General features: G+C 44.1%; 1 protein-coding gene across 1 annotated transcript in view; it reads left to right on the top strand.

Moving 5' to 3' along the window:
• Positions 1-18,679, top strand: part of LOC146868205 (transmembrane protein 26-like) — a 118,899-nt gene that overhangs the window by 39,964 nt on the left and 60,256 nt on the right. Inside the window, exon 2 of the mRNA XM_085615248.1 lies at positions 6,230-6,437. Within this exon, the coding sequence (XP_085471374.1) occupies positions 6,247-6,437 (191 nt within the window). The 5' untranslated portion in view covers positions 6,230-6,246. The remainder of the gene's footprint in view (positions 1-6,229; positions 6,438-18,679) is intronic.

Below are 18,679 nucleotides of genomic sequence, written 5' to 3'. Positions count from 1 at the left end.
GGCAGAACATTGTCGAGAGACCTCCCAATGCTTCAGGGCCTTTGTTGGACAAAACACACATATATATGTAAAATTAATAATTGATTTATGCCTGCAAGTTTTGATAGCATGTGCATTTCACAGCAGTAACCATGGAGGAAATATACATTTGCACATTTTGTTTTCATTATTACGAATTTTCCCCCGAGGAAAAGGTTTTTCCAATTGGAGAATAACCATACCACCCTTACCCCAAATCTGGATTACCCATGTTCCTACTCCTAATTACAATAATCTCTATTTTCGCAGCATTTTTAATGTCAAAAAACGAATTTGTGGTTAGATTTTACTCACATTCCTATTCGGTGAATATGAATTTGGAAATATCAACCCTAATTCTACCCTTTTGTAGTGGACTCGACGAGCACAAATCATTTTGTGAATCGGGCTTTTGGTATAGAAAAATAATATTCTGAGCTTCAAATTATATCCGGCAAATATTCTGAGATATCACTCTGGCTAAAGTTCATCACAAGGCCCAGATGTTTGAAATGCAAAAAGTTATTCTTAAATGTTGCAAGGTTGTGAGACCTGCAAATTTTAAACCTAAATCTATGACAACCGGGAAGGCATTTGTGACTTTTCCATCGCTAGTTGTGACTTTTCCATCACTAGCCAGGATAATCCTAAAGATGAAAAGATCCTCAGAGAAAGGAAGAGATGTCCTCTGTTGAGGAGTTAACCCTCTTAGTTTGAGATTGTAATGCTAGGCATGACTAACAAGGACGGGATAATAAAACCCACCAGAAGCAGCAGAAGAAGAGAGGTAAATGTAGCACAGGTACAAAACCATGTCAAAGAAATGGTTAATCGTATGCATGCATGTGTGGAGAGGGATGGCTGCATGCCAGGCAGAAGGTTGTAGGACAGGTGACGGTCACAGTGCCCAACACCCTCCAGCACCCAGTGGAGCAGTTATGGGGAACACTCTGGCAAGCGCAGCACCTGCACTAGATTTAATAGGAGGACATACAGGCAGTCCTTGGATCGACAGCAGCCCCCATCTCAGAGCTACGTCATCTCTTACGTGAACATGGTGCTTCTATGTCTATTGGTCTGGTGCAGGCGACATCAGCACTGATGCAGTTGAATGCTGTCAATGCACTCATGCGAGGGTCACAGCTTCCTGTGTGTAGAGTAAGGAGTCCGCGGGGCAAAGCAGTGTGACTTTTATAGATGCTACAGATGGAAGAAGCACATATAGCAGGGTTGGGGCTTCCTCAGGGGGTGGGCCCGGCTCACATACTCAGGGATCTGCCACTGCCTAGTGGAAGAGGAGTTTATGTTTTTTATTTGTTCTGTTTATGTTATGTATGTGTTATTTCTATAGCGCAAATCTAGCCAAAAGATAGTGCAGTGCTGTACTGTGTCAAAGACAAGCATAAAGTCAACATGTGATAGGTTAGGTGGCAGGTTTGTGGACTGTTACTGCAATGTGATGTAGTGTTCTTTAAAGAGGTGCATCTTCAATTCTTTCCTAAACTGGAGTAGAGCGTTGGAGCCAACCTAATGGACATGGGTAAAAAGTACTATTTACCATCTACCCCAAAACCCATACCCACCCTAAAACTAAAAAATCTCCATTACTTACCTTATAATGCGTTGTAATGGCATGTGTTGTAATGGTATGTGTTGTAATGGTATGGGTTGTAGTGACATGCGTTGTAATGGCATGCATTGTAATGGCATGCATTGTAAAGGCAGTTGTGTTGTAAAAGCAGTGCGATGTAATGACTGCGTTGTAATGGATGTTTCCCTGATGCGCAAGTTAGCAACCTCCATGCTGCAGCATGATCTGAAGCCAGACTGGTAGTTGCGCAGGAGATGACTAGTATTAATGTGATCTTAGAGTTGAATACAGTCTGCTTTTTCAGTGATCTTGCTAACAAATCGTAGGCGAGTGATAGGTCAGTAGGTGGCAAGGTCATCAGGGTCAAGTGCTGATTTCTTTAGGAGTGGGAGGATCTGGCCTCTCTTCAAAGCTTCCAGGAAGATATTTTGAGCAAGGGAGAGATTGACAAAGGTGAGTAGGGATGAGTGTCCCAAGAGAGAGCTTTGATGAAGGACAGGGGTAAGACATAATTCTACAGGAAGCGGTGGGTGTAAAAGATGAAGCGGGCTTGGTGATCTCAATGTGATGTTGGATCTTCTGTATTTTTTAACTGAGGAAGAAGTTGATGGCATTGCACTTTTTTGTGAAGTGAAAAATAAGTGGGTTCAGCAGGTGGACTCCGCAAGGGGTACTGAGTACTTTCCCAGAAAGGCATATGTTACTTTTTAAATGTTCATACAACATCTGTAAACTAAACCATGTTAAGCTTGTGCATTAAAATATAGCTGTGCATTGCCTCATTGTCCTATGAAATACTACTCACCTTAAAAATACTAATTCATCCTTTGTTCTGGGATCCATTCCCTCTGCTGCTGTTACTCCATTCTATGTCGGGGTAGGTGGGTGTGTTCTTCATCTATGTCAGAATGTTCCATTTCTACTAGCAGACAACGTCTGGTGGCTATGTTTTGCAAAATGGCACAACATGTTATAATTTTGAGTGTCGTACAATATTGCAGCTGTGGGAAGCTTCAGAACCTTTGAACTGATACAACTCCGAAGGTGCTATGGGGTATCGTGTGTGAATGTGTGTTTGTGCATGTGTGTAGTGTAACGCTTTTCCCCAATGTATTTGTATATCTGACATTTTTCTTTCCCCATAATGTTAGAACTCCTTATCAGTTCATCATCCCTGGTGCTCTTTCTTTTTATATTTTCACCATATCTTGATGGGGGCATTGAAGGACTTTAGTGCTTACTTTATTGTTGCATTGCTGAATTTATTGAGCAAAATTCCTACAAAGTCTTTCTCAGAAGGTTCCTTAATCGTTTCGTCAAGCAACCATAAGGTGATCAAAGTTATACTTATTGATAACATTTCTACCTATTTGGACTGGACAAATCCGATTCACTTGGAAGAGACGAATAATACCCTTGTATCGTGCGAGAAAATTAATATATAATCAATTCAAGGTGATCAATAATGGAGCTTTTATTAAATTAGATATTAGAAGAAAACAGGAGATGATGTACTTGTCAAGTAGGTGATTTGATGATATTTTGGGAGAGTGAATCAGTAAATAATACGCTTAATGCCAACATGAGTAGATATTGTATCAGGTGGGATTAGTAACATTGCTAAATTTGCTAAGGACTTGACTTACTCTGCTCTATAAAACCTCGTACATAAATAAATACATAAATACTTTGATAGATGAACACTTTACATTGAAAACTGATGGAAGTACAAAAACAGTGAAATATGTTACCAGAAAAAAAAACACACACACACACACACACACACACGCACACACACCACACACACACACACACATTTATATATATTACAGACTGCTGGTAGCCATTCTGTAGCTATATTTAGGATTCCCAGAGCTAGGAATTCCTCATGTGTTTGCTTGGTAATAACTTTGTCACCGTTTGATGAATCTCCAGGTAACCTTGCAGACCTATCTGTTGGCTGAGGATACAAAGTTTTGTGGTGATTAGTTAAGGGGGGGCAAAGCAAAAAGAGGGGTCACAAAACACTTTTTTTCACCAATGCATTTTCCATAGACATTTTACTCAGAAGTAACAACAAAATGGCTGAATGGATTTACATGAAGTTTGGCAGGAATATGGATTATGGTGTGGAAAGGATCCTTTGTGTTATTTGATCTAATTTCATTCAGTTATTTTTAAGTAATAAGGGACAAAAACGTAGTGCTATATTGGGCTGCATTATATCCCGGTACCTTCGCAGTATACCCTCGTACATGGCCATGATGAAACACAATTAATCAAAGCCCTTGCAAAAAGAAAAGGCAGCCATATTCTTTAGACCAGAGTTTCTAATCTCTGTTGTTACGTGGAATATGGCTTGCTCCTTTTTTTGTAATGCATAAGAAGAAATGAGGCAGTTTAGGAAAGTCTGTAGAGTTAGGGAAAAGTATTTTTATTGAGTTATATATTTTTTTAAAGTTAAAGATGTACTGCAGTACTTTCTGAACATTATCTATAAAGTACCGCAGTGCCTATTGAAATCTATGGAAAAAAATTGCATATAACAAAACACACACTATGATGCCACTCCACTCTATGACACGCCACTCAACTCTACAACACACCACACCCCTCTACAGCACTCCACTTCACTGCACTCTATGACACGCCATCTACTCCACTCTGCGATGTGCCACTCCATTCTATGACACGCCACTCCACTTTACGATATGCCACTCCTCTCTCCGACACTCCACCCCACTCCACTCTAGACATGCCACTCCACCTTACAACATGGCATTCCACTCAATGACACGGCACTCCACTCTACAACATGCCACTCAACTCTACGCCACTTCACTCTACGCCCCTCCACTCTAAGACACTTTACAATACGCCACTTCACTCTACAACGCGCCACTCCACTCTATGACACACCACTCCACTCCACTCTACGACATACCACTCCTCCCTATGACACTCCACCCCACTCCACTCTACGACATGCCACTCCACCCTATGACACGGCACTCCACTCTCTTACACGCCACTCCACTCTATGACATGCCACTCAACTCTACGCCCATCCACTCTAAGACACTCTATGACACGCCACTTTATGACATGCCACTCCACTCTACAACATGCCACTCCACTTTACAACACTCTACTTCACTCTATGCCCCTCCACTGTACTCCACTCTACAACACTATGACACGCCGCTCCACATCACTCCACTCCAATCCATGGCACGCCACTCCACTTTAAAACATGCCACTCCACGGTACGACACTCCACTCCACTCTATGGCATTCCACATCATTCCGCTCTATGACAAGCCACTCCACTCTACTCTACGACATGGCACTCCACTCTACACAACCTCACTCTACGGCATGCCACTCTATGCCACTCCACACAACTCTACTCTACCCAAAGATACTCAACGCCACAACACTCTACACCACTACACTCTATGCCAGAACACTCTATGATGCTGCATTCTATGTCACTTAACTCTATGACATTCAACTCCACTCTAAGCCACATTAAGTGCTACAACGGGGTGTTTGGTTCCCAGTACAGGACAAATGTAGACCCATTACTTGTGCAGGACACGCAAGTAATGACTCATTTTCTAACACCACTCTACTCCACTACTCCATTCTATGCCACTCCACTCCACTCTACTACACTGTATGCCACTTTACTCTACAACGCTTTACCCCTCTGTCTGCCACTCCACTCTACAACACTGTGGTTCACTCTATGCCTCTCCATTCTACTCCACTCTTCGACACTCCACTCTACGACAATCCACTCTACCACACTCTCATCTACTCTATGCCACTCCACTCTACAACACTTTACTGCACTCCACTGTATGCCACTCCACCTTCACGCTACTCCACTCTACGTCACAACACTCCTCATAATGAACTATGAAATTTACCAAAAAAGATTCAAACAATGTATAAAATATTAAACAACATTATATCATTGCAAACATATTTTTATGAAAAAAAACACTGATATTCACTGAAAAAACAAAGGTTAAGGGATGTTATAGTTAGGAAAACCTAATTGATTATTTCTATAGAAACCAACTTAAACCAGACAAACCTTAGATATTCTAAATATATAGTTCTAACTTAAAGTTGTAATTTGCACACTGTCCAAATATTACTATAACTCATGCACCTCCGTACACAGGGTTGTCAACTTACGCTTTCCTCATGCATTGCTTATACCATCACTTATAGCATGTAAAATTATAGCATTCAAAACAAGACTCATGACATCTCAAATTACATAATTTATGGGAACACACACACACACACACACACACATATATATATATATATATATATATATACATATATATATATATGTATATATATATATATATATATATATATATGTATATATATATATATATAATTCCTGCTTCATGGATGCTGGTAACTGCCTTAAACATGGTTTTGTGTATAGCATCCTTTGATGACAACTGTGATTACTAATTCCTGCATTTCTCCATGTTCTGGTAAGTATACACAGGACTCCTGTGAAGGATATCCTAGATATATAATGGAAAACAATACAAGCTGTTTGTTGGTGGCTCTTCCTTAATCTTACAGGCCCTGTTTCTACCGCCATGAACTGCAAGGCACTGGCTGCCTTGGCCAGCAGGCTCGTCTTCACGGCCCATGGTTTCCTGTTAGTTTGGATTGTGGTGAGCATCAAGGGAGATGACATCTACTACTGGCTCCTGCTGATTGGACTGGGTCTCCTATACCTGGAAATGCCAGTCACGCTCCGTTGCACTAAGAAGGGAGAGTGGAAGTGGTAAGGTGGTTTATATTCCTTTCATAGCATGCCCTTGTGAAGTGCATTTTCTGGACTCTGGACAAAGCTTGATTCAACGTTTGCTAAGCAGAAGTACGACTTCCATGACAAAGAAAATGGAAGCCATTTAGGTCAGAATCGGGGCAGAAACCACTTGAATTTTATCAGGAATGGTGCGAGGATTTTCATTGCTTCTCCCAATACGAGCATTGTGAACATTCCGCTTTAGCAGCTAAAGTGGGTGTAAGGTTTTTATGGACCTCTTCTGTCTGCAGCAGAGCAGACAAATACTCATAACCCTATAAGGAAATACTAGTGTCAATAATAAGAATAAGAATAATAATCTGGCATTTGTAAAGCGCGCAGCTACCTACCAATGGAGGTGTCCCAGCGCTGTACTTATACCGCAGAGGAACCCATCCTGGGTTTCCCTGTGAAGTGTCCACTCCTGGGCACCCCCAAGGTGCAGCCAGGCATCCCCTGCGCTGTTGGGGCCGTTGTGGAGATTAAGCAAGCTATTGCCCAGAGTTGCAGAGTGGGACCCCTGATTAGAATAGGCACCGAGGCGAGAAATATCAGGTCCGAGGAAATTAAGCCCAAGACCAGCCAAAGCAGGAATTGAACCCTGGTCTCAGGCCGGACCCCTGCATCAGGGTCTGCCGCTCTAACCATTGAGCCACACGTCTCCACAGGGAGACGAAGCACGAACAAGGAAGAACAACAGATGGGTAGATAGAAAAGGGAATCAAGGAAGGAGTATTGAATGGAAGGACGGGTATACAAGAAAGATAGGAAAGGTGATAAGAGGAATGGGTGGATGAATGAGTGAATGGATGGGTGGCTGGTTAGCCGGGTTGGACTGGCCTATAGGGCAATTATGCAGTGCCCGATAGGCTCCTGTGAAAGGTCAGTTTGTCAGCAGTTTTTCTGACTGTTTGAAGGCCTGTGTTATAGTCTGCTGACTCCGTTTTTTTTACTGTTGATTCCTCTGATCTTAAAACTATCATTGCCTGCAGGAAGATCAAGTCCATGCAATCATCTTCCCTTGCAAAACATGTGTACAGCGTGTCTTTACAAGATTAAAACTGCCCCAATGTGCAACCCTGGGTCAATCTTTTAGATATCTGATAAAAAAAATGGGGGCCACTTTTATTTTCGTGCCAGGGCCTATTTCCTGTCCAAGTCCGACCCAAATGAACAGTTGAAAGGATGGCAAAGTAAAAGGAAATGTAATGGATGGATAGGTGAAATAATTGGTGGATGAATGTATGGATGGATAGTTGCATTGATAATGGATGTGTAAATGGATAGATGGATGGAATGTCTGATGGATAGAATGGGAACATATTGAAAGATGGATGAAAGAATTAATGGATGACAATGTAAAGGTGTAATAGTGAATATCAGCAGGTGGATGGGCAGATGAATGGATAAATGGAAAAATGTTTGGATGGAAGAGACTATGGAGGGTCGGGCTTGCTTGCTTCACTTGCTTGGTGCTATCACAGTTTTGGTTCAAAGCGTGGGGTATTTAATTTGCTGGCCACTCCCTTGACTGGCAAAATAGAAAGTTGCTTGCTGAAGTCAGCCCCATACAGTTAAAAAAGGTCCTTTTCAGACATTTTGCAGTAATTTAGACCTGCCACTAGAAGGCATTACCTCTCCTAATTAAAGTTTCAGTACTGCTTTTAATTTGATAAATCTGAAAACCTAACCAGAGGACATTGCAGACAAACTCACAAGTAACAGTCTCAATCCAGGCATTTAAATTGGGGACTAGAGGGACGTGGAGGCTGAATCACTACAATGTCAGGGGAGTGAACGTGCTATCCCCCCCAATGGCATCACAGGATGTGACATCATGTGATGTTTAACAGTGATGACATCACAGGATGTGATGTAATGTGGGAGTTCTACTGAAGACACTACAGATAATAGCTTTAGTCTACCTTTGAAAATGTATGTACTGGTGGTTTCTTTAATAGAAGCACGTTCATTGCAGGTTACTAAAGAGAAACATAAAAGGAGCCAGTAGGAATGTCTGAAAGGAAAGATCATTCACTTTCACTGCATCTGACTCTTGTCAGTATAGCCGAGTAAATCTTGTAAAGTAGCACTTAAGAAGTAAGTAAGTAAAACATTTATAGAGCGCAAATATAGCCGAGGTGTGTTGGCGCTGAGCTGTGATGTGTAGTGATAAATGTTGTGGAGTGGGCATGATTAGTTTGATTTAGTTAGAAACAGCCAGGTTTTAAACATTCTCCTGAACAGAGCTCTGTTAGGTTGTAGCCTAATTTTGACAGGCATTGCGTTCCAAAGTTTAGCTGCCCCGTAGGAAAGGGTTCTACCAACCCCCCCCCCCCCCCCACCCCACCCCCCCCCATCTAGCTCTATGGATTTTTGGGATCTGGACTAATCCTTTATTAGCTGACCTAAGTTCTCGGCCCGGGATATGCCAGCGAGTTGCTGTAGGTACAATGAGTCCCCTCCGTACAGTGCCTTGTGCACAAAACACAGCGCTTTGAATTAGATGCGCTTCTGGACCGGGAGCCAATGAAGCTCCCTGATACTGTTGGAAATGGGATAGGATGTTAAGTAGCACCCAAACTGTGGCATTTTGCAAGGCTTGGAGATTTAGCACTTTGACCTTTGTCAATGCCTAAAAATAGCATGTTGCAGTAGTCGATTCTTGCAATAATCAGTGCTACTACCACAGCTTTGCGAAGGTCTTGAGGAATGAATGGTAAGATTTTACGCAGAACCTTTAAGAGGAAAAAGCATGAGGAGGTCAAGAGATTGCACCGGCCTGCAAAGTTCAACTGATCGTCAAACAGAATTCCTAGGTTTTTCGTCTTCCCGGTGGATTCAGGGCACTGCCCAGCCTCAGCTGGCCACCATGATGGATTCCAAAGAAGGAGAGGATGCCACAATTCAGAGTGCACCTATCCTCAGAATGGTAAGGCAAACATATCCGTGGCTGCACGAGGATGCGTTGCACATTTGCAGCAGGATAGCACATTGTTTAGAAACAAAGTAATGCCTATCTATGACTGTGTTGTAATTTGGTGCACGGGTGTGCAGGACAACGCCAGTGCTTAGAAAATAACAGTGCATTCGTAATCAGTACAAACAAAGCCACAGACAAATATGACCATTGCAGCAGAAGGAAGGTATGTTGAATGAAACTGCTTTTCAATACATCAATACAAGCACATTGGGAGGTCCTGGAAACATGGACAGATTGAAAGTCAACAATGGAGTAGATTGCACGTGATTGGATCTTAGATTTGCTACGACTGATCTACTTAGCCTGAATGCAGGCTAAACAGCAAGGAGTGCACTGTCGCCAAGACAACTGCAAGTTCAAAAACATTGACACATCTGCAATGTTTCAAAAGGAGAACCTATTTCCACGTTAATCTTTGCATTGAAAAAAGAACAGTTCTGCACAACATGGGCTTATGTATTCTGATGTTTACTTTCATTGTGAGAAAGAAAAAATATACGCTTTGTCAAGGATACCTCTCTCCTGCACAATTTGTATTTCTCACATGATGCAGTCTGGTTCAGAGGTCCCTTGGGAGTGAATCAACGCATCCTTGTCTGATGTTGCATGGGCACAGCCAAACCTGCTGTCGCTGGCTACCTCTAGTTTACATTTATGAGGAGAACTCATGGAGATAATGGAGGGAAACTTCTGTCAGCCAATGTAAGCATGCTTGCGAGTCTTCAAAGGTGGCAGGAGTATTTTTAACACCATATACCTGTGTTTCAGCCAGCGGCAGCTCCTCCACTATGGCGGAGGAGTGTTGCCCCCCTGCTGAGAGCAAACTGGGAGAAATGATAAGAAATTGGTTTTATTACCATTTTATTTTTCCCGTTTCCCTGTAGAGCCAGCCAGGTCTTGGCGGGATGGGGCCATGACAGCAGCAGGGGAGGAGTAGTACACATGACGGTTTGGCCGGCAGTCTTAGTCCGGCCAAACCGAAATGCGCACTTTGGTCGGGTTGGAGAAACAACACAGACTCCCAGGCACTGTCTGAGCGGCAAACCAAGCCACTCCGACCAATCCTGGTGCTGCTTTCGTTCTAATGAGAGCAGCGCCAGGATTTGGTGGGGAGCCCGTACTGGTGTCCTAGGGACTGCTGGGACACCATCAGAACAGAAGAGGAGCACCGAGGAGGATGGCAGCGTCGGAACAGTTAAGTTTAAAAATATTATAATTATTTCCCTAATCCCCCATCCTGTCCCTCCCTCCCCTGCCCCCCACTTGAGTTTTGCAGCAACCGCCACTGGTTTCAGCACTGCTGCTTAGAGAAGGTTGGGCCTTTTCTAAACCTAAAGATGTGCAAAAAATAATTAATTAAAGTATTGCACAGGTCTCAAAGTCCCATTTTGGGGGAAAATATATTTCTCCAATTAATGTTTCAACAATAACGTTTCTAGGGAGCAAACACATCATTCTGATGTCTCATAACAGCAAAAAACATTTACAAAAAAGAACACTGAACATCTGATAAGTTAGGGAAAGGAATGCCATTTACACTTTGCACAGCTTCCCAGCCTGTTGCCTGTGAAGGTGCCTTGCGCTGTTCACCCCCGCAACATATTAAAAACACAGAACAAACCGAGCAGACAGGTGGTAGATGAGGCTCGTGCGTCCCCCTGACCGCTAGGGAAATTTGCTGATAAAATGTCTTGTTATGTGTATTATGTGGCCATTTGTACCTTGCTCTCGCCTGTAACTAAACATTTGTGGAATGACTGTCGAATTGGTTTAATAAAAAGAATTACAAAAAAAAAAAACACAGAACAAACAAATATGGAAACCATACAAGGAAATGCAAATCACTGTTTTGCCTGTTTGTGCAGCTTTTTTCAACACTAGTGGGTAATGGCGGGTGCCTGGGCAAAATTGTCTGAGATAAATTACCTGCATCAGGGTCCTCTCAGTGCTGGTAGTAGATCAAAGTTCAACAGGAGGACGAGCAGATCTTACTGGTGTCTATGAACCAAAAACAATTCAATTCTCTTGCACAGGAGAAGGGTTCTCCATATGGGTTTTCTGAAAAGTTGATCTCCTCCAAACAATATCATTGTAATGACTTATTCTATTGTTTGATTTAATTATATGACATGGACCACTTGTAACTAAGGGCCAGATGTAGGTAAATCTTAAATACCGATTTCTTAATAGCGAATTTTACTGATTCGCTATTAAGAAATCGGTATTTCCTATGTTGGTAAAGATTCGGTAAAAAATACTGAATCCTTAATATTCCTTATTACAGAATCGGTAATTGAGATTCGGTAATAAGGAATACCTACCCATTCATTTCTATGGGCTTGGAGGCCCATAGGAATGAATGTGAAGACATTCACTATTAGCGATTCGGTATTACCGATTCGCTAATAGCGGGAGCACTTTCAAGGGTGCCAGGGTGTCAAAAGGACACCCTGTTGCACCCCTGAAATTTGCATGTGTGCACATGTGGCGCACATACATGCCCTAAGGGCATGAATGTGTGCCACATGGCACTTAACAAAAAACAACAAAGTGATTTTTTAAAGGAATTCGGTAATTACCACCAACTTGAAGTTGGTGGTAATTGCCGATTTCTTAAGGCTCAAAAGCACTCTTTTATGCGCTTCCTACATTTATTTATTTATTTGAGCTTATAACGCGCAACAGCTACCCACAGTGGGTTTCCCGGCGCGAAGGGATAGACTCAAGAAGAAAAAGCAGACCACCTAAAAGGCAACATCAGAAAACAACTAGGGCGGCGGCAGATCAATTAAAAAGCAAAGTCTTCAACCTATTTCTAAAGATGAAAAAATTATTTTCTGATTTCAAGGTGATAGGTAAGGCATTCCAATATTTGGGGGCAAGATGGGAAAAAGCTTGTCCTCCCATTTTTACAAGCTTAAAACTGGGAATGACGAAATCGCAGTTAGCAGAAGATCTAAGAGTGCGATTCGGCTTATACAGTTGGACTAGGTTTTGCAAATATTTAGGGGCCGAACCCTGCTTAATTTTAAAGAGATAACAAATAGCCTTAAAATTAATGCGGCTAGGGATCCGGAGCCAGTGGAGGTCACGCAGAGCTTGAGTGGCTGAAAGTCTCCTAGGGATGTTACAAAGAAGACGAGCAGCTGAGTTTTGAACCACTTGAAGTTTATTTATAGTGGCCGCATCGGCACCAAGATAAAGGACGTTTCCGTAGTCCAGGCGAGAGGTTACTAACGCCTGGACAACGGTTCTCCTAGTAGCTAGGGGCAGCATCCATAGAATTTTCTGAAGCCACCGCAGAGTGGTAAAGCAGATGGCGGCCACCTGAGTGGCCTGCTGCCTCATGGAGAGTTTATCGTCAATGAGAAAGCCGAGATTACGGGCCACAGGGGAAGGTTGAGGGAGCGTTCCCATCTCGCTAGGCCAATGTTGTGGGCCCCATAGGTCTTTCTGCTTCCCAAAAATAAGGATTTCAGTTTTGTCACCGTTTAACTTGAGAATATGCCTCTGCATCCACTCAGCTATACGTGACAACCCAATTTTCAGAACCGAAGCATCATTACTCTCACTGCTGGAGAGGGAGAAAACAATTTGAGTATCGTCGGCATATGAAAAAATAGTCAGCCCAGCATCTTCTGCAATAGAGGCCAAAGGTCTCATATAGATGTTGAACAATGAAGGGCTGAGTATAGACCCCTGAGGGACACCATATGCCGATGGATAAGTGGAGGAAGTGGCTTTCGTGGAGAAGACTTGGAAAGTGCGTTCACTTAAAAAGGAAGCAATCCATGTCAAAGCCGGACCGTCCAGTCCCAGGGATCGAAGAGAGTTTAAAAGAGTGGAATGGGACACGGTGTCGAACGCCGCACTTAAGTCCAAAAGGATGAGTGCAGATGTTTCCCCGTGGTCGACACCGTGTCGTAAACTCTCAGTTACCCCGAGAAGGGCGGTCTCAGTAGAATGGTGAGCACGAAAGCCAGACTGGGATGGATGCAAAAATCCAGAAGATTCCACTAAATTGTATAGTTGAGTGTTAACATGCCTCTCCAGCACTTTAGAGAGTACAGGTAGTAAAGATATTGGTCTGAAATTGGCAAGATTGGACACATCCGCTCCAGCTTTTTTCAGGAGGGGGTCAACCATTGCGTGCTTCCAATCCTGTAACACCTGGGATTCAAGTAATGAGGCATTTAGAAGTCTCATTAGAACTCTCCGCGGTTCAAGATCCAGTAATTTAAGAATTTTAACTGGTACAGGGTCACGTGGCGAACCAGATTTTATACTGTTTAAGCAGATAGAAAACGAGATATCATCGAATAGTTGCCAATGTGTCATCTTCACAGGGGAAAGCAATTAAGGAATCGGACACCTAGATCTGTGTGCGTTATCGGGGCCCTTACAGTCTTGAATAATTTTTGGGGTAAAGACTGTTTTTTCTGACGACCAAATTCGGTGCCACAATAACAAAGGCTGTATTCTCGCCAGGTCTGTCACATAGGGAAGACCCAGTTCCAAATGGCAGGAGTAATTTACCTTGAAACCAATTAATTATGTGCCTAGTTGCCCTATGATCTCTAAAATTGACAATAATCACATCGCCTTGAATTTCCTTCGGCCGTGGGCCAACCCAGCCGAGTCTACGGACATTCAGAATTTCGCCGTTAATATTTAAGGGTAAAGGCCTATTCTGTCCCAGCCAGTGCATCACCTTATTTTTTAGTTCGTAGTAGCCCTCTTTTTTCCCCGTTTCTAACACCGGGACTCCTGTCAAAACTACGACATAAGGGGGTAAGTCTATGTGATGGCAATTAAGACCCTCGCTTTTTCTTTCTAGAAGGGGGAGAAGAAGTGATTTAACTAATAATTCCAATCGACCCGTAATTTCATTCATTAATGAGTCGTAGTTACAGGGGTCAGACTGGATTTCGGAGCCTTGTGTCTGTTTAGCATGTGGGGGGAGGTCAATAACAGTGTTTCCCACTTGATTAAATTTGCTACTAGCAGGTGTATTGATTCGATTATATTTCTTCGCTCCCCTCTTTCTTTTTTTCGGAGGAGGAGGACGTGTGTTAGTAATTCTTCTACCCTTCCTCTGCTGGGGACTAGCGGAAATGGCCTTAGAAGGCGATGAGTCCAATATTGTACAGTCATTGGAAGGATTAGAATGGGGTTTAGAAACAGACAGTGTTGAATGAGGGTGAGAATGTATCAAGGAGGTGGAATCTCGAGTAGGCGAAGAGATTCTAGGAGCACTCCGAGAGTCATGTATTAGACAGGGAAGAGGTGATATAGGATCTGGTGAAACAGCCAGCTGAATAGGTCCAAGCGAGGAGCGCTTGTTTTGTACATGTTCAGCCGATAGGCGTCTCTCCACCATGGCGATCTCCTTTTCAAGGACTGAGGCGGCCCTAGTGATAAAGTTATCCAAAGTGCCTCGCACTGAGCCACCCAACAGTGAAGATCTACTTTTCAGAGTACATGTAGACATAATATATTTTGGTAGGTCAGCTCTAAACAATGCTTGTAGATGTGAGTGTCAATATCCACTTTTATGCAGAGTAGACAGTCATGAACAGGACAATGGGGTTACAATAGTCGCAGTGTGGGTATATGCAGACAGTACCTTTCGTTGCGAAAGCCGGATCTTAGTCGGTGGGCCCAGCCCTGCCTCCTCCTGCCCCGGACGGCCACAGACGGCTCGCCCTTTGCCCAGGCTTAGCCCGGCGCCACCCGCGCACGGTCCCGGCGACGCAGGGGTTGCGGCATTCTTTTGAGCGCCTCCTGGCGTGAAAACGGCATCGGCGGCTCCCCTGCCGCAAGGGATGCTGGGATTTGTGGTCCGTCCCCACTCCGCGGCCGCAGTTGGAGGTAGCGGCGGCGGGAGACGGGAGCACAATAAGTGGAAGAGCACTGCTGTTGCAGGTAGGGAGACGCGCAGGCAAGGTCCGCAGGTTCAAAAACATGCAGCCTGTAGTCGCATTAGCTCTGTGGTGACCTCTGTTCCCCCGGTGTAGGCAGCTCTGGTGGTGTGGGCTGCTTCTTCCTCCTCCTCCTCTTCAAGCACGATGAGTCCGATGTCTGACCGCACAGCTGCACCGCGGCTCCGCGGTGCTCACCACACACCACACACTGGGACTTTAGTGCGGGGACAGCTATATGGTCCGAAGAAAGACAACAATATTTTGAAGTTTCCAATTAAAGAACATGGAATGTATATAATAGTCAGTCACACATCAGTAGCAGAGTCACAATTGTTGCAGGCAGTGTTTAATTTGAGCTGGTGGTTTTCGGTGCTCACCACTAGCATTTAATTGTCAACACCATTTATTTATAATAGCTGCCACATGGTGGCACTATCAGTTCAATTAAAAGATGAGCAGAACAACAGTTGTTTATTGATGCAATATACATTAAAAACAACTAATACCGACTGCCCAAGCCATTCTTATAGCTTTGGGGGACTCAAATATTTTAACATGTCACACTTGTATCAATGTGATAGTAGTTGTGTAGGTATTGTCATTGACAGTGCTGGTTGTGGCAATGGGTGGTGTAAGCTGTGGTGGCCTCCTAACGAGGGCATAGGCACCTATTATTCTACAACCTATGCACTGGTTGCAGGTACAAAAATGCTTCTCACTGCCATCATCTAAGGTCACCTCCTAACATTTCTTTCCCTGGTCTCAGCCATCAAACCTGTTGAGGTCAAACCAGTACTTTACGAGCACTTATATAGCATGCTCGTGTTAATGCAATTAGTTCTGCTTCTTGTGCGCTTCTGATATTGGCCAAATGAGCCCCTTCAACAAGTTTATAAGCAGTGCAAACAGCATGTCATGTTCTCTGGCGGTCCCTCAAATAGGAACCATCAGCAAACAAGTCGCCATCAGCATCAAACAGTGGGGTATATTGCAAATCGGGATGCACCCTCGTATGGTTTTCAGTGGCCAGCATGCGACCATGGAAAGCTTCATCATCCAGCAACTGATTTTGTTTCATTGGTTGTAGTGTGGCAGGGTTCAAGGTGGTACAGAATTTTATAGTAATGTGTGTTGCAGTCAAAATTAATTGATACTGTGTTAACCTGGTATTAGTGAGGTGCTGAGTTATTTCTGTTGTAAGCAGCACGCCAATTCCATGTAAAGTCAATTGTATTGCCAAGACAATAATCTCAGATTGTTTAACAGCCAGGGCGTGACCAACCCATTTATTCTGTTACTATTCTGTGCTACTCCAAAAGGGGGAAGCATTATTCCCAAAACATCCAGGAATGTATTTAACTATTATTTAACTATTATATAACCAATGAACAGAGGCAAAGTGGTAGAGCTTTGACTACAGGTTCAAAGTAGCAGAATAATAGGCAACCAGCCGAAAGAAAGTCCCATGTTTCGGAGTAAAGATGGCTAGAGAACAGCCTCCATTTTCATGACAGAATAAGTGAAATTCATTGGAATAGCGGGGGAGCCCTAATGCAGGGGCTTGACATAAGTCTGTCATTAATGTGCTAAAGACATCATCACAATGCTCAGAACAAGGTACCTTTTGGGGTTTTTGGTAGAGGAAACCGAGTAATTCTAGATATTCTGTATGACGTTGCACACCTCAGACAGAATGTCACCTAAGTACGTTACTGTAGTGCTACAATACTCCAATTTCTCAGGCAATACTTTTTTTTGCAGCTAGCTGACACAGTAGTGCAATGGTGTCTTATTTACAAGCTTCTACTGAGGCCAAAAGCAAATCATCTCTATAAGGTGTATTCATTTGATAGTGTTAGGGTATCTAAATCACTTTTCAATGCTTTAAAGAAGATGGACAGGCTTTCGGTATAGCCTTGCACGAGCCGTGTCCAACAAAAGGTTCTGTTGCCAAATAGAAATGAGAAGAGGTGCTGACTGTTGGGGTGCAGTTGAATTGTGAAGAGGGCTGAACTTAAATCTAACAGTAAACTATTTCGCATGTTTAAGAATGTTTGACAGTACAGTTGCAGGTTTTGAACCCACCAGACAGGAAGGTTGTGCTATCTTATCAATTTTTCTCAAATCCGGTACTAAATGAACAAGCATTTGCAATGCAATAGGTCTCGCATTCATAAGAGTTTGAGCTATTGGCATTGTAAATTTACAATGCCTTTTATTTATGTTTTGGTTTTAAAACAAATAAAAGGTGTGAGTCCGGCCTTGTGGCGTGGACCCTCCCGACCAGTCAGCAACCCTGCAACCACCCCTGATCCCCGGTATCACAGACTTCCGGCCACCATGGCCCATCAAACCCGATGGCCGGCCGGGGCCCCAGCAAAACCCAAGACACTACCACGCATGCCCGGCTGAGGGAGAGAGAAACCCCCAAACCAGACTGGGAGACGCCGTCTCTGTCACACCTCTGATCTCCTCCCCAAGGAGGGTTTCGATCGGCCACCAGGCCCCCGGTGAGCGGGCGCCTCGCATGCTGGGCGTCTGGGGTCCCTCCCAGATCAACCTCAACAGATCAAAGGGCCAAGCGGCAGGAAATCCCGACACCGCCCCCAGGCACCAAGACCCCTCTCTGCGAGGACTCCGGACTTCAAAGAGGAGGGGGAGTATAACAAGGGGTGCTGAAGGGACTGCCGGCAGAGAAGACCTGGACCTACGAGAGCCCTGCTGACCTGGTCGCGGCTCGATCGATCTCTGAACCCAAGGACGCTACCCGACCTCTGAAACCATCTGAGCCCTGCTGACGCTGTCGCGGCTCCCCGAACTCTGAAACCATCTGAGCCCTGCTGAAGCTGTCGCGGCTCCCCGAACACTGAAACCATCTGAGCCCAGCTGACGCTGTCGCGGCTCCCCGAACTCTGAAACCATCTGAGCCCTGCTGACGCTGTCGCGGCTCCCCGAACTCTGAAACCATCTGAGCCCTGCTGACGCCGTCGCGGCTCCCGAGAATCTGGAACCACCTGTGCCTGCTGAGAGACTCGCGGCGCTCCCCTCCAGGAGAATCGGCGGAGATTGCCGAGTGAACCCAAATCCCCCAGCTCGAGGATTGAGAGCTGTGTGAAGGATACTCCGCAGAGACACTGAACTTAAAGACTGTCCCGCTACCCCAATACCCACATCACGAAACCGCCGCCGCTTGTGGCATTGATCCAACAGCTGCATCACGGATCATAAAGATCCCCTGAAACTATCGATAAAGTATACTGTCTTACTAAGAAATACTGTGTGGTGTCCCTCTGTCAAATAGTGTAAGCTCA

The sequence above is a fragment of the Triturus cristatus genome, chromosome 1_2 (assembly GCF_964204655.1).
Source record: "Triturus cristatus chromosome 1_2, aTriCri1.1, whole genome shotgun sequence".
Lineage (NCBI taxonomy): Eukaryota > Metazoa > Chordata > Amphibia > Caudata > Salamandridae > Triturus > Triturus cristatus.
Note: the sequence above shows the minus strand (reverse complement) of the source record. Positions and strands in the feature narration are given on the sequence as shown.